The sequence below is a fragment of the Chiloscyllium punctatum genome, chromosome 3 (genome assembly GCF_047496795.1).
Source record: "Chiloscyllium punctatum isolate Juve2018m chromosome 3, sChiPun1.3, whole genome shotgun sequence".
Classification (NCBI taxonomy): Eukaryota; Metazoa; Chordata; class Chondrichthyes; order Orectolobiformes; family Hemiscylliidae; genus Chiloscyllium; species Chiloscyllium punctatum.
Genome location: NC_092741.1, coordinates 112,369,621 through 112,386,486, shown reverse-complemented (window position 1 = coordinate 112,386,486; position 16,866 = coordinate 112,369,621). Strand labels below are relative to the sequence as shown.

The window sequence follows — 16,866 nt, the reverse complement described above, 5'->3', positions numbered from 1 at the left end:
TAGGTATAACTCTATCCATTGGATAGTTTCCCAATTTCCATTGACTCCAGTTTTGCTTGGGTTCCTTGATATTGCACTTGACCAGTTGTGGCATTGAAATTAAGGTCAGCCACTCTCACCTCGTCTTGATAATTCAGCTCATTAGTTTTTCTTTGAATCAAGGCTGTAATGAGGTCCAGAGCTGAGTGACCCTATCAAAACCCAAACTGGGCACTGATGAGCAGGTGCTGCTTGATAGCAGTATTGATGACACTTTCACTGATGATCAAGATTTCACTGATTAGGTGGTAATTGACTGGATTGGATTTGTTCTTTTCTTATATCTACAGGACATATGTCAGGTAGATGCCATTGTTGTAGCTGTGCTAGAATAGCTTGACCAGGTCTGTGGTAAGTCCTGGAGCACAGGTCTTCAGTACTATTGCCAGAATGTTGTTGGGGCCTATAGACTTTTCAGTGTCCTGTACCTCCAGCCATTATTCATATCATGTGGAATGAATTGAACTGGCTAAAGACTGGCATCTGTGATCCTGGGGACCTCTGGAGGAAGCCAAGATGGATTATCCACTTGGCCCTTATGGTTGAAGATGGTTGCTAATGCTTCAGCCTTATCTTTTGCACTGATATGCTGGGCTGTCTTATCATTGAGGTTGGGAATAATTGTGGAGCAGCCTCCTACAAGTAGTTGTCGACTGGTTGTGACATGACTGCAGAGCTTAGATCTAAGCAACTGCTTATAAGCTGGGAGGAGAAACAAAGCATGGTGATCTGATTTTCCAAAGTGTGGGTAGGTGATGGACGATTGGCATGATTGATGGTTGTGTAGCAGTGGTCTAGCATGGTCGGTCATTTGGTAGGGCAGGAGATGTGTTGGTGGTACTTTGGAGGCACTCAAAGGATGGGGGAAGGTTCCAATGCGTTTTGTCATTTCCATACATGATTTGGCTGTGAACCTCGGAGGTATAGTTAGTACATTTGCAGATAACAACAACATTGGAGATGTAGTGGGCTACAAAGAAGGTTAACGTCAGAGTACAATGGGATTTTGATCTGTTGAGCCAATGGCCTGAGGAATGGTAGATGGAGTTTAATTTAGATAAAGGTAAGGTGCTGCATTTTGGAAAGGCAAATAAGAGCAGGAATAGTAAGGTCCTGGGGACCAACAAAGAGACCTTAAAGTACAGGTTCATGGTTCCTTGAAAGTTGAATCATAAGTAAATAGGACAGTGAAGAAGACGTTTGGTATGCTTTCCTTTTATTGGTCAGAGTATTGAGTATAGGAGTTGGGAGATCATATTGTGGCTGGAGAGGACACTTTTGTGTGCAAGTCTGGTCTTCCTCCTATAAGAAGGATGTTGTGAAACTTGAAAGAGTTCCAAAAAAGATTTACAAGAATGTTGCCAGGGTTGGAGGGTTTGAGCTATAGGGAGAGGCTGAATAGGCTGGGGTTGTTTCCCCTGGACCATTGGAGGCTGAGAGATGACCTTTATGGAGGTTTATAAAATCATGAGGGGCATGGATTGGGTAAACAGACAAGGTCTTATCCCTACAGTTGGGAAGTCCAGAACTAGAGGGCATAGGTTTAGGGTGAGAGGAGAAGGATTTAAAAGGGACCAAAGGGGCAGCTTTTTCACACAAATGGTGGTGCGTGTATGAAATGAGCTGCCAGAGGAGGCTAGTACAATTACAGCATTTAAAAGGAATGTGGATGGGTACATAAATAGGAAATGTTTGGAAGGATATGGACCAAGTGGTGGTAAATGTGAATTAGGACATCTGGTCGGCATAGCCGATTTGAACTGAAGGGTCTGTTTCCATGCTTACATCCCTATGACTCTATGATCTGTTGGTTGTGGGATCTTTTAAACTCTATCACTTGCTGCTTATTTATTTTTTGGCATGCATTTAGTCCTGTTTGTAGCTTCACCAAGTTAACACATCATTTTTAGGTATGCTTGCTCCTGCTCCTTGCCTGTCCTTCTGCACTCTTCATTGAGCCAGGATTGATTCCTCTGCCTTGATGGTAATGGTAGAATGGGGATATGTTAGGCCACGAGTTTGCAGATTCTGCTAGAGTGTGATTCTGGTGTTGCAGATGGCTCGCAGTGCCTGACAAATTCCCAGTCTTGAGTTGATAGACCTGTTTAAAGTCTATCCCATTTGTCAAGGGGATAGTACCACTCAATACAGTCCAAAATATTATCAATGTGTGAAGGTGGGACTCTGTCTTCACAGACTATATGGTGGTCCCTCTTCGAAACACTGTCATGGGTAGGTGCATCTGTGACAGATAGATTTGTGAGAATAAGGTCAAGTATGCTTTTCCCTTTGTTGTTTTCCTCACCATGTGCTGCAGACCAGGACAAGTAGCAAAGTCCTTTAGATCATGAGTAGCTCGATCAGTGGTACTGCTACCAAGCCATTCTGAATGGACGTTGAAATCCCCTATCAAGAGTATATTCTGTTTGCTTGCGAACGTCAGTGGTTCCTCCAAGTATAAATCAACATACGTGGTAATTAGTGGAACGTTTCCTTGCTCAGCCTGGTGCCATGAGACGTTTCCAGTGGTATCTCGCACATTATCTGGGAAGGTAGGATTCTGTTAGTGTGACTGTCAGGCTGTTGCTTGACTAGTCTGTGAGGTAGCTGTCCCAATTTTGGCACTGTCCCCCAGGATTTTGGGTGGTCGATAGGGCTGTCTTCGCTATTGTCTTTTCTGTTGCTGATGTAAAAATAAGGACTGCAGATGCTGGAAACCAGAGCCTGGATTAGAGTGGTGCTGGAAAAGCACAGCAGGTCAGGCAGCATCCAAGGAGCAGGAAAATCGACGTTTCAGGCAAAAGCCCTTCATCAGGAATAGAGGCAGGGTGCCTGCAGAGTGGAGACTGCCTTGAAGAAGTTTTCTTCCTCTCTCAATAAGAAACTCAGTGAGTCTCTCTCTCACTGCAACCCCCCCCAGATCATCTCCTCTGCCTCATTTCCCCTTTCCCCCAGCTCCAACCTTCCAGCTCAGCACTGCCCTCATGACCTGTCCTACCCACCTATCTTGCTTTCCAGCTATCCACTCCACCCTCCTCTCTGACCTATCACCTCCATCCCCACCCCCATTTACCTATTGTACTCGATGCTACTTTTTCTCCACCCCCACCCCCTTCTCATTTATCTCTCCACTCTGCAGACATTCTGCCTCTCTTTCTGATAAAGGGCTTTTGCCCGAAACGTCGATTTTCTTGCTTCTCGGATGCTGCCTGACCTGTTGTGCTTTTCCAGCACCACTCTAATCTAGACTCTTTTCTGTTGCTGATGTCAGTGCCAGATGGTTTGTTTCTTTGAGACTTTGTAGAGATTATTACAACTGAATAGCTTGCTAGGTCATTTCAGAGGGCAAATGAGAGTAAACCACACTGCTGTGGGTCTGGAGTCACATGTAGGCTAGACAACAGAGGGATGGCAGATTTCGTTTTGAAGGACATTAGTGAGCCAGATGGGCTTTTCATGGGTTACAAGATTGCAGATAATTATTGAATTCAAATTCCACCATCAGTCATGGTAGGATTCAGACTCAGGTTCTAAGAACATCACTTGAAATTTTGGATTAACAATCAGGTGATAGTATCACTGGGCCATCACCTCCCCTCTAATCCAGTGGAATGTGCCCAAGTCTTGCTAGCTTTTTAGGCTATAGAATTTCAAAATTTAAAAGCCTTCTGTTAATTTTGGGCACAATGAATTCTGCACCAACTTCAGTTATTTTTGAAGTCTATCAAGTCTATCATTGAAGCTGAATCTGTAGTTGCCTTGTTAGAAATGAGTATCCCAGCTGATTCTACTTCCTGTTTGTAACATTTCTATTGTTGTGATCAACTAATTAAGCTCACAATGATTATCAAAATTTTGAAGCCCTTCTACACTGTGCAGCTCTTCTGTTCAGTTGGGAGAATCCTCAAATGCAAATGTGTATGTTAGAAAAATATTAAATACATGGTACTGTTGTATTTAAATAATTATATTGACTGATATAGTACTTGAATGTGTCTTTGATACTTGGGTTTACAATGAAACTCTGGTGTGATTTTTTTAAAGTTCAGATTTTTCAAGGGTTAATATTGATTTTAAAGTATCTGTTGTTTTATTAGTCACGAGATCAGTTGATTTACAGACCCAAAAGAAGTTTGTTCATAATTCCAGAATTTGGAGCTTATAAATCTTTTAGTAGAATAAATGTAATTTCAACTAATTAATTTAATTCTGAAGTAAAATAACATTTCATTTCATAATATTTTGAGACATATTTAAATAGTTTGCTTGTTACGTCTGTTTATCCAGTTATAAACTGGTTGACTCCCTGTGCTGTAAGATTAAACTTTGTTTAATATTATAGGCACTTCACATTTGTAATATTTTTGAACACCAGTGCTAAGTATTTTAAATTGAAATGTGAAGGTTTTAAAAGCTCAAAATTGTGGCTAATGCTTCTTTCTTTCTTTTAAAGAACCAATTCGAAGTCTGCGCAACAGTACCTTAGCCAAGCGGCCCAGTCCAGCAAATGTAGCTCTCACAAAAAAGAAAGAACAGGTAAAATATGTCTCAGTTGGGGCAAGCTCAACAAAGCTGCCAGATCGGCATGAAAAACAAAGTCCACAAAAGCCTGGAGGAAAAAGTAAACTGCAGCAACAGAATGTATCAGCAAGTGCACAAAGTACTGCCGAAACTCCTTGTGATTCTGTACAGTCTGAACCTGCAAATTCAAAAAACCCTGAATTGAAAATGGAAAGTTGCGTTACACCCAAAAGTACACTTGAAATACCTTGTGGAAATATTAAACATAATGTAGTAGAATCATTGGGACAGAATGCATTTGAGTCTGCATCAGAACCACTCTGTTCTAGAGTGCCAATAATTGCTTTAGGGACAGAAGGAGTCCTTCAAGATGCAACAACAGAGAATGTAAACGATATCAGTTGCGCAAAGACGCAACCAGTTGCATCAGTCAGCCAACATCCAATTGAGCCTGCCTTGGAATCACAGCAATCTGCAGAATTGTTACCTGAAACTGTTCAGGAGTGTATGGTACAGAATGATGATGCGCAACAACTCATGGACTGTAAAAATGAACAAACAACAGACAGACCCCAAAGTCCAGTTAAATCTGTGCTGGAAACGCAGTGCTCTACAGAATCATTAATTGGTGCATGTATTGATATGCCCGAAGATACAGTCGGAGTGGATGCTGATCTTCATAAAAATGCATGTGCATTTCCTCCTGGAAATGTCAGTGATGCTGGAGAGGAGTTAAAGACGACTGTAGAGGAAGGACACAATGTAGAAATAAATGGAGTGAAAGTTGTGGATAGTAACATTATTACTGAACACAAAGATAAGCCAGCTGAGTTGGATTCTGTTGTACCAAGCACTGAAACTACACCATCTATAAACAAGGTGGCAGACATTCTGCTAAAACAAGAAAATCTACAGCAGTCAGTGAATGAAGAATTACAGATATCCTCTGAACTAGATGCTTCTGTAAATTATGTAGAAGCAAAAGAAGACCTTAACGTGCTGCCAGATATAGGAACTGCATATAATAATGCTAGCATTCTTATAAATGAGAACGTTTCAGATACTCCAGGATTAATTGAAGACTCTGGGAATATTAAGGCAATTCATCTTGAGATGGCTGTTTCTCCAAAGCTTGAAACTGTGGCACAAGAAGTCAAACCTGAAGTAGCAAGATCTGACTCTTCAAAAATAATTGGCAGTGATATCGGTGAATCTGAAAAAAACGATAACTCTCCTCATCATGTGGCATGTAAGAAGCAGAGCAATGTAACTGAGCAGGATAATTCAACTGAGCAGAATTTGGGCCTCAGTAAGGAAGAAATGCAGGACCTTTCTAAACTTAAAGACCTCAAGGAAATTATTTCTGAAAAGCAGGCTGGTGCAATGGAATTCAAGAACCAGACTTCAAAACATGAGAAGTCAGTATTGACTCCTCAGCATAAACTTGTTCAAGATCCAAAACCTGAACAGAGTGAAAACACTTTTTACTCCAATAGGAAAAAACCTAAGTTGGATATTCAGTCCTCTGAAGTACTTAAACAATCCAAGTCTCATAGTTTGACATTAGCTAGTAAAAGGAAAGCGGTTGACCAAGATGAACATCATCACAGGACTGCTAAATGCTTGAAAACACAGATTATACAAATTGCTAAATTGAAAATGGACCAAGAGCAAAAGCAAACAGCAAAAACACAGTCACCAAACAAGATTGTATCAGTGACCATGGCGGGGCAAAAATTAAGGAAAACAATTCCGGCACCTAAGCATAATTCAAATTCGACTTTGAAGCTGAATGAGGTACCAGCAAAGCAGGTGACTCGCTCTAGCCACAAACCTATCTCTTCAACGGCTAGAGTAGTTTCCCAACAGTTAGACAATATAAAGGAAAAAGACAAGGGAAAGATTATGGAACATTCTAATGAAGATGATAAAGACAAATTGAAAGTTAGAAAAAATGAGAAGAGTATTCTACCAAGGCAAAGACGAAGCAGCAAAAGTTTTTCATTGGATGAACCACCATTGTTTATCCCAGATAATTTACCTGTAGTAAAAAAGGATGAAACTGACATGGACCATTCCACCCCTGTTGCTACTTCAGATTTATGGGACCCCAAAAAACTATGTGGATTTTGTAGGAAACCACACCACAGCAGGTGAGCTTCTGCATAACCAAAGCCCTCCGCAAATTTTCCTAGAGATCCATTTTCTTGGTTCTTAATACAAACTGTAAAGCGAAAGGAATTGTATTGGCATTTAAGGTATTTTGTCAAGTCTCTTGACAATTGATGTAACAACTTGTTAAAGCTGCTTTATTTTGGGAGCTTTAAATGTGCTATGGTAGACTGCAATAATTTTACATTGCAGAGATCAGAATAAGACTGTATAAGGAACAGGCTACGCTGTTGGCCCTTGAGCCTGCTCTGCTATTCAGTAGGAATATGGCTGAACTGACATTGCATTGTCCTCATAGCCCTTGATTCCCATACTGATCAAGAAAGTCTCTAGCTAGACCCTAAGTGTACACAAGAGCTCTACCCCTACAGTTCTCTGGGGAAAGGGGTTTCAAAGAAGGTCAGCCCTCTGAGAGAAAAAATTTCTCCTCATCTCAGTCTTAATTTTGCACCCGACTATTCCGAGATTCTGCCCTCTGGTCCTAAACTCTCCCGTGTAAGGAAACATCATCTCAGCATTTAACCCATGAGGCTCCTTAAGAATCTTGTTTGTTCTTGGGCGGCACAGTGGTTCAGTAGTTAGCACCGTTGCATCCCAGCACCAGGGATCCAGGTTTAATTCCAGCCTTGGGCGGCTGTCTGTGTGGATTTCTTCTTGTGGTCCAAATATGTGCAGACTAGATGATTTAGCCATTGAAAATGCAGAATTACAGGGATAGAATAGGGGTTGGGTCTAGGTGGGATGCTCTTAGGAGGGTCGGTGTGGACTTGATGGGCTGAATGACCTGCTTCCATACTAAAGGGATTCTTTTGATTCTGTGATTTTAATGAGATCACCTCTCATTCTTTAAAACTCCAGTGAGTAGTGTTGCTTATGAGACAATCCCTCCATATCAGAATCATGAGAGTGAACCTTCTCTGAACTACTTCCAAAGAATTGATATCTTCCCTTAAATAAGGCAACCAAACTGCTCTCAATTCTCCAGTTGTGGATCCAGCATCTTGTACAGTTTCAGTATAACTTCCCTACTTTTATACTCCAACCTAGTTGTCTAAGGGCCAACATTTCATTAGCCTTGCTGATGACCTGCTGCACCTATGTACTTGTGTTTTGTGTACAAGCACCCTGAAGTCCATTTGTGTAGCAGTTTTTCTCCACTTAAGTGATACTGCTGTCCTGTTCTCTCTTCCAAAATGAACAAATTCACATTTCCTCACTTAACAACATTTTTCCCCGACTTACTTAACCTATTGATATCTCTCTACAAATTATTATGTCTGTCTTGCAATTTGTCTTTACACCTTATTGTTTTCCTTATTCATTCACAACATGAAGGAGTCACTGGCTAGCCTAACATTTATTACCCATCCCTGATTACCCAGAAAGCAATTAAGAGTCAAGCACATTGAGTTACATGTAGGCAAGACCAGTTAAGGATGTCAGTTTCCCTCCCTAAAAGGACGTAAGTAAATCTGATGGGTTTTTCCAAAAATTGACAACAGATCTCTGGTCATCATCAGATTCTTAATTCCAGATTTTTATTGAATTCAAATTCTGCCATATGCTGTGTCGGATTGAAACCTAGGTTCACAGAACATTTCCTGGGCCTCTGGCTCAGTAGTCTAGCAATAATACACTAGGCCATCACCTCCCCAGGGATGACACTTATTTTGGTCATCTGCACATTTGGCTACAGTACTTTGACTTCCTTCCTCCATGTTATTAATATATGTTGTAAGCAGTCACTGATCCCTGTGGAACCCCATTCGTTGCAGAGCCCCAAGATGAAAAAGAACCTTTCCTGTCCATTTAGCCAATTCTCTATTCACAACAATATGTTATTTCCAATACCATGGATTCTCAACCTTTTGTAAGATACCTTGTTGAATCCTTTCTGGATGTCCAAATACAATCCATCCATTAGTTTCCTGCTATCCGCTCTGGTTGAGACTTGCTCATAGAGTCTCTAATAAATTAGTCAGGCACAGTTTCCCTTTCATGAAGCCAAGCTGACTATCCATAATCTAACCATGCTTGGTTAGGTTATGAATTTCCACATGTTCTGCTGTTATTCCTTCAATAATTGGTTCTAACATTTTTCTAACAATAGATGAGGCTCATCGACCTAAGGTTACCCACTTTTTGCTTCCCTGCCTTTTTGAATAAGAGTGTCACATTAGCAGTTTTCCAATCCTCTGGTACTTCTCAAGAATCCATGGATTCTTGGAAAATTGCAACCAATGTATCTGCTATTTCTGTAGCTACTTCTTTTAGGATCCTAGGATGTAAGCAATCAGGGCCAGATTGCCTTTAGCCCCTTAGTTTGTCTAATACTTATTCTGTAGTGATGATGATGGTACTTAATTCTTCCCTGCTCCCTTTAATACTAGAGATTTTAATATCTAAAGCTATTAATATGACAGATGTTCACACTGGCAATGTTTGTAATAACTTGTATTCACATTGTGCCTTTAATATAATAAAAAACCCAGAACTTCTCAGAAACATAATAAAACAAAATGCAGCACTGGAGGGACACAGTAGTTAGCACTACATTTCACAGCATCAGGGAACCAATTTTGTTTCTAGCCACTGGCAACTGTGTGGAGTTTGCACATTCTCCCTGTATCTGCGAGGGTTTCCTCTGGGTGTTCCAGTTCTCTTTCTTCCCCCCCCCACCCAATCCAAAGATGTGCAGGTTAGGTAGATTGGCCATGCTAAATTGCCCATACATTCCAGGGATATGCAGGTTAGGTGGATTAGCCATAGGAAATGCAAATATTGAAGTAGGTGGTGGGACTGGGTCAGATGTTGTTCAAAGGAGAAGAGTGGACTCGATTGGTTGAAAGTAGGGATTCTGTGATTCTATGAAATCATGTCAGATATTTGGACAGGAGCTGTGGTCAAAAAGCTATATTTTAAAGAATGAAAGTAAGAAAGAGAGACATGAGAAGCATAGGGAATGATTTCCAGTGCTAAAAAAGCAAATGAAGGCATGGTCACCACTGGTGGAGCAATATGGTTGGCAGTGCATGAGAGGCTCGAAGTAGGTAACTGCGACATTATGGAGGCTGAAGAAGAATTGGGGTTGGAAGGGGCAAGGCTCTGTAGGAGGTTTGTTGTGAAGATGCTGCTGGACCAGAAGCCAATGTACGGAATAAGCAGAAGAGTGATTAATGAAAGGCACTTGCTCTAGGTGAAGACATTTGAAACAGGTTTTTAGGTGATCTTGCATTCGCAGAGCTAAGCATGTGGGAAAACCAGGCAGAAATGTGTTGGAACAGTCGTATATGATGGTTTCCACAAGTTGTACTGAGAAAGGGCTGGTCTTGATAATAGCATGGATTTAATTTGGAAGGTCAACCAATTATTTGAACTCCAAGATTACAAACAGTCTGATATCTTTCTGTTGTTGGAGATGGGGACAGGAAGCTGGGAAAAGAGTTTGGAGCAGAGACCGGAGACCATGGGTATAGCTACCTTTTTGTTTAATTGTAGAACATTTCTCACACACTCCGATGGTCTCAATGTTAATGACGAATTAAACTGTAAACCCGCATTCATTGGAGGAGATGGAAAGGGCATTTAAGAAGACTTGTCCGTGCCAAAAAGAGGTCTGGAATTACGCTTGCATTCTAGGATGATCATGGAAGTGTGAAGGAGAGCAGGACTCGGTAATGTTTTATGTGGTCTGGCTTGTCTGTTGGTGAATGACTAAACCAGTGATGTGCAATATCCTTTCAGGTTTGGGCCTCCTGAACTTAAGAGAGTGGAAATTAGGGTATTGTGAAAGGAATAATTGAACAGATTAATGGTTTCAATGATTCTAGGACATTTCAACTGCTGGTGGTAAATGTGCAGTTATGAACATGATAGCTGCAGAAATGATGTGATAAACTGAGGACCAATAGCTTCTTAACAGCACTGTGAATGTACCTACCCCATGTGCACTGTAGTGGTTCAAGATGGCAGCTCGCTACCACCTTCTCAAGGGCTATTAGGAATGGATGGCAAAAGCTGTCTTTTTCAGTGACACTTGCACCTCAATTTTTTAATGAAATAGTTGGGTTTTGGAAGCGCATTTAAGTAAATGGATGATGGTTTTCCTGGAGGAAATGCATAAAATGGCAGAAATGGAGAATGGGAAGGGAGATGTGGTTTGTGAAACACAAAGTGAACAAGCATTCTGGATGGAGATGTTTAGTGACATGATCTTCTGCTAGATGCTCACAAGGTTAACACTCAGATAGTATGTTGGATAGAAAGAAGATCGGTAAGATTGGGTCCATTGTGCACTGGACGAGAAATTTAAGAGTGGGCAAATTGGGGTTTCGGCTCATCGTGAGGGAGCGCTGAGTCCCTTAGTAAACCTTCTTGAAGAAGGATAATGAGATCAAAAACAAAGGAAATCTGTAAGCTTATCTGAAAAAACACAAGGGAATTATGGGTGAGTTGGTGATGTAGTAGAGCAAAAGTGAGGACTGCAGATGCTGGAGATCAGAGTCAAGATTAGAGTGGTGCTGGAAAAGCACAGCAGGTCGGGCAGCATCCGAGGAGCAGGAAAATCAAAGTTTCGGGCAAAAGCCCTTCATCAGGAATGGTGATGTAGTAATGCCACTGGACCGGCAATTTGGAGATACAGACTAATACTCCGGACATGGGCTAAACTCGCACTGTGCCAACAGGTGGGATTCAAATTCATTTAACAGTTAAAAGCTAGTCTGATGCTGACCATGGTATCATTGATGTCACAAAATATCCTGCTGATTTACAAACATCCTTTAGGGAAGGATGTCTTGCAATCCTTACTTGTTTTGGTTTATATGTGCGCCAAGTGGCGGTGATGGCCTAATGGCATCGTCATTGGAGTATTATTTCATTCCCTGGTAATGTTCTGGGGATGTCAATTCGAATTCTGCCATGGCAAGTAGTAGAATTTGAAGACAGATATCTGGAATTAGCTGTCTGATAATGACTGTGAAACTATTGTCAATTGTTGGAAAAACTCTTATGGTTTACAAATCTCCTTTCAAGAAGGAAATTGCCATCCTTGTGTCGTTTGGCCTACATGTGACTCCAGATGCACAACAATTTTCAAAAACACATAGGAGTCCCTAATTTTAGATCCAGGTTGACAAAGCCTGGACCAGATTTTTGTACTTAACAAGAATAACTTTATTACAAATAAATAGATTTTAGTTTGTGATGAGCAATATTAAAAGTCAGCACATAACAGTTAAAACTCATAACATAAAACTCATAACTTTCTTTTAAACTCCTACTTAGTAATGCACACAGACATTGAGGAATTTAAAAACATAGGTGTTATGGATGAAGGGAAAGACTGGGAAACAGTTCAGTGATCTCTGTTCATAGGATTTGGTGAGGTGCTTCATGGGCTGATTGATCATGTCGCTTCTTGATCATTCTCCTGATGCTTGAATTGTTTACAGGAAACGCAGGATAACTGATTCACTGATATCGGTCTCTGACTTAAAAGTTACAGCTTACAGGAACTGCTGAAGGAAAAACAAGTTTGGTTTTCTTCAGGATTAGTGTTTTCTTATACTTCAGAGAATTGAGACAGCTCCAAAATGTGGAGATCTGAGAGGTTTTCACTGTCGTTTTCACAACCCAAGCTTTCAGCTACGTGGGATCCAATCACAAATACTAGTTGTTGGCAGACAGTAGGCGTTTGTCACTGTTAACTGGTCACTGCTGCACAGGCGAATCAGCTACTTGTTGCTGACTGAATCGCCATTTCTATATAACTGTTAGCACAGCTCATCTACAGATCATGTACTGTTACGAAATGGGGGAAGGTTGAACCCCTCCGATAATTAACTACCACACAAACCCCAATCGTATATGACATGAGTTCCCTTCTAATAATAATTAAATCCAAAACACCCAAAAGAATTTGCTTGTCCCTTGAAATCTGTTAAAGTGGGTTAAAAGGAAAGAAACTCCCTGATCTCCACTGTATAATTAACAAACAACAACTTATTTATTTAACTCTAACAGTAAGTAATTTAACAGAATTGCTATCAAACTGGACAATTTTCCCCTCAGTACTTACTGGAATGAATGCTGTTCAAATAAACACAAGGCCCACTTGTATAAACCCAATTAATAAGAAAACAATAAAATAAAACCTATTCTCTTCAAGTTTGCACAATCTGTCTTCTCTGCTTCATCTCCAATCTTCCTTCTGTTGATCTTGCGTCACAAACACCTTTCTTCTGATAATTCCTCTGAGGGTTTTGAGTTGGAAATACTATGTTAGAATGATGGTGTTTTTTCTTAGAGATCTTAAAGATTTCTTATGTGAGCCAAATGTTTATTTCTTTGGATGGCAGTGGCTCTCCCCCCAATTTTCAACAAAAAAACCTGCTTTAAATATTCCTGATGATGTACCAAATTCTTACAACATGTTTGGTTTCAGGCTGGAAATACCCTCAGTTTTTAAATTCACTTGACTTTGAATGGCTGATTGTTTGCTTTAAATTAATTGGTCAAATTCGACTTATTGTCAAAACAGCAACAAACCTGAGATATCTATTAACAGAATCAATTGTAACATGTTTCCATTTTAGAACAGTCTGTCTTCTACAGCTGCTCACAGACCCCCTTCTCTGCTGAACTCTAAGCTTAAAGAGCATTTTTCCTCTTAAAGGGACCTTTAAATTCCTAATTTTGCAATTTTACCATTTTTACACACTAATTTTGTGACATTACCACTGCTTGAACCAGCACTTTCAATCTGTGTCAGATTATTTTCTTTAAAATGTGCAGCAATTCCTTAACAGTCTTTGGTTTTTAAAGCAGTTATTTTCAATTTCAGTCCATAATCAAAAATACCAAAAAATGAAAAGACATGGTCATTGCTATTGGAATTTGGGAGAGTAGAGTAGAGTACAGGAAGTAGAGAAGTGAAATGCATGTTAATAGAAGCTAAGAAGGTAAATAAAAAGAAAAGTGGGGATTAAAAGCAAGGTGGAAATAGAGTAGAGAGTCCAGGTCAGCAGAAGCCAAAATAAGCATGTAAATAGATTAAACAGAAAGTACAAGAAATGTTACCTGATTTCAGAACCAGATGTAATGAATGACATCCAGATACTATTCTATGTTGGTAGAAAATCGAAGACTGCAGAGATGCTTTCCTGTGAATGGGGATGTAGTTGGTGTACAGAGTCCATTGTAAATTCAGGATGTTTGCACCATTCTCTCACCCAACTGGTACGAATTTTAAAGTAAATTAATTGGCTTTAAATATAGCTAGACATTGCAATTATACCTTTTAACAAAATCATAGAATCCCTACAGTACAAAAAGAGGCCATCCCACCATGTCTGCATTGACTGTCCGAAGAGCATTCCACCTAGACCCAACTCGCCCTCCACTCCATCACTGTAACCCTGCATTTACCAAGCTTGTACTTCCCTGGAAATAATGAAGCATTTTAGCAAGGCCAATCCACCTAACCTGATCATCTTTGCCCTTTGGGAGCAAACCAGAGTACCCATCAGACACTGGGAGAATGTGCAAGCTCCTTGCAGTTACCTAAGACTGGGATCGAACCTGTATCCCTGGCACTGTGGAGTGCAGTGCTAACCACTGTGTCACTGTATTGTCCCTTTTGGTTAAGCAAAACACAACTTATAAGGTTTTGATCCTGTTGAGACTACGTACACTTAGAGTTGTGTCAAGCACCTCATTTAACTTTCAACCATACTGCAAGATTTCACTTTAAACAAAACACAAACTTTATTGTATAAAAGTTAAACATAGGCATGATTATGTAGGCAGTTACAAACCATACTGTTATGTATTCTGATATTCTGCTACTTCTTCCAAAAATTCTTACATCTGTCTTGAGTTATTTGTTATTATGCAACAGTCCTCTTGAGAATCCTCTTCAGCTCCAGCTATTCTGAGGTAAATTTATTTTAGTTACCATCACTTGTTTGTACATATTACATTTCCTCCTTTGACTGCTGTTTAACATATTCATGCTAATCTGCTTGTTGCTTTGTCACCAATATCTACTGAGGACGATTGTAGATTCTTCCATTACTTTCAAACTGGGCAATCTTCTACCTTCTGTGCCCTTGTAAACAAAATTCAAACTGTGATTAAGCCTTACCTGCATTCCACAATATGATTGTTGAAGTTAGGTATTTACTCTGCTTAGAGTTGAGCCATATCTAACTTTTTTTAAAACCTATCATCTTCGTAAACTGTAACTGCACAAAGTCCAAGATGCAATTAAGTCTTTAAATAAAATCTAAATGTATTCAAACCAGAGAATCATCTTCAGCTTCACCTGTCTCCATGATGATTTGGCATGCTCTTGGCAATTTTTGAACTTGGAATAATTATCCTCAGTTTATCATTTCTTCTTTGATCTGAAGTGTTAAATGGCTTTTACATTTAGTACATGCTTTTAAAACAGTTTTGTTTTTAATTTTCAAAGCAAAAATATCTCTCTTAGAATGCCCTTACTTGGATGAATTGTGGAAGCCTAACAGGAAATAGATAATCATGACTGGTGTGTGTACTATGTGCAATATACATTCTTAGACCTAGTGGAATATAAAATTATTGAAATTGTGTAATACCGTACAGTATTCCTGCCTAATTATCAATTTTATTTTTTAATGTCAAGTTTGAACTACCTTCTGCCATCCCTTCCTTCAGGTTTGGAGTGAACACCCAGAAGATTAGTTCAGGTGTTGAGGTTTGACTGCAGGTGACAAAGAGTTAGTTTGCTATGCTTGCTGTTTTTGCAGTGACCATTCCAGCCTCTTGATTTCCTCATGCTCCTACAGTCAAGCAGAAATCTAATTTTTCATTATATTGCCAGAGATGAAAGATGATTATCTCCATTGCTAGATAAGTTGAATAGAGAGAGCTGTAATTACCAAATAAACTACAGAATGTTAAAGTAACAGATCAAAGAAAAAACTGCAAATAATTATAAGAATGTGGAATGTTTTGCTGTAAGTAATCACACTAAAGGAGAAAATGCTGGAAGTGAACATGTTGATGAGCTTATCTCTAGTGTTGTACAGGTATTGATGTTTCGGGAATTGTATTTCAACAGAACTAGAAATATGAAGGTGAACATGACTGTTGCTTTTGTGGTTGGCTGTTACATGCCGGATTCTCATGTTGTTAAAATTTGAATGTAGAATGTTCAGCAGACTCCAAGTGATGTATTTTTATTCCTTATTTTAAATTGCTTGCAAAATCCAAATCCCCCTAAGCTTAGCATCCAGCTTACTGTGCAATTTATTGGATGTAGAACATAGAACAGTATAGCACAGTGCAGGTCTTTCAGCCCTCAACTGGTCTTGTATCCTATTCTAAGATCAAACTAACCTATTTATCTTCATTTCACTATCGTCCATGTGCCTATCCAAGAGTTGCTTAAATATCCCTAATTATCTGACTCTACTACCATTGCTGGCAGTGCATTCCACGTACCCAGTATTTGTGTAAAGAACCTACTTCTGACATCTCCCCTAAATCTTCCTCCAATCACCTTAAAATGATGCCCCCATGTGATAGCCATTTCTGTCCTGAGAAAACTTCTCTGGCTGTCCATTCTATGTATGCCTGTCATTATCTTGTACACCTCTATCAAGTATCTTCTCATCCTTCTGCGCTTCAATGAGAATAGCCGTAGCTCCCTCAACCTTTTTTCATAATACATATCCTCCAATTCAGGCAGTATCCTGGTAAATCTCCTCTGCACCCTTGCTTAAGATTATTAAAGGATGGTACAAGATTAATAAACACATCCTATTTCCAGTAATTGGCAGATCTGGAATTCAGTGTTATATCTGCAAAATAAGATGCGAGAAATAGAAGAGTGAAATATATACTTGTTACACAGAGCTGAGACTGAGAGATTCCCATCTGGGGTTAGTGGTTGATGCAGAAGCTGTGTCAGCATTTTGAATTTGTACAGGAATAGAAAAGTTAGTGATTCAAAGGTGGATAAATGTGCTTGGGACCACAGCATGGAAATTATGCATTTACAGAGAATAAATACACTCTCAGACTGTTTGGGTTGAATGACTTGCGAACCTTGTATTGTAATGTGTGTGTTTTCTACGTACGTTTCTT

At 39.8% G+C, this 16,866-nt stretch overlaps 1 protein-coding gene across 6 annotated transcripts in view; it reads left to right on the top strand.

Moving 5' to 3' along the window:
- phf3 (PHD finger protein 3) overlaps positions 1 to 16,866 on the top strand; it is a 161,685-nt gene that overhangs the window by 58,389 nt on the left and 86,430 nt on the right. For all 6 annotated transcript variants that reach the window (XM_072558297.1, XM_072558273.1, XM_072558262.1 and 3 more), the window contains one exon: positions 4,493 to 6,713. In XM_072558297.1, the coding sequence (XP_072414398.1) occupies positions 4,768 to 6,713 (1,946 nt within the window). In that variant the 5' untranslated portion in view covers positions 4,493 to 4,767. The remainder of the gene's footprint in view (positions 1 to 4,492; positions 6,714 to 16,866) is intronic.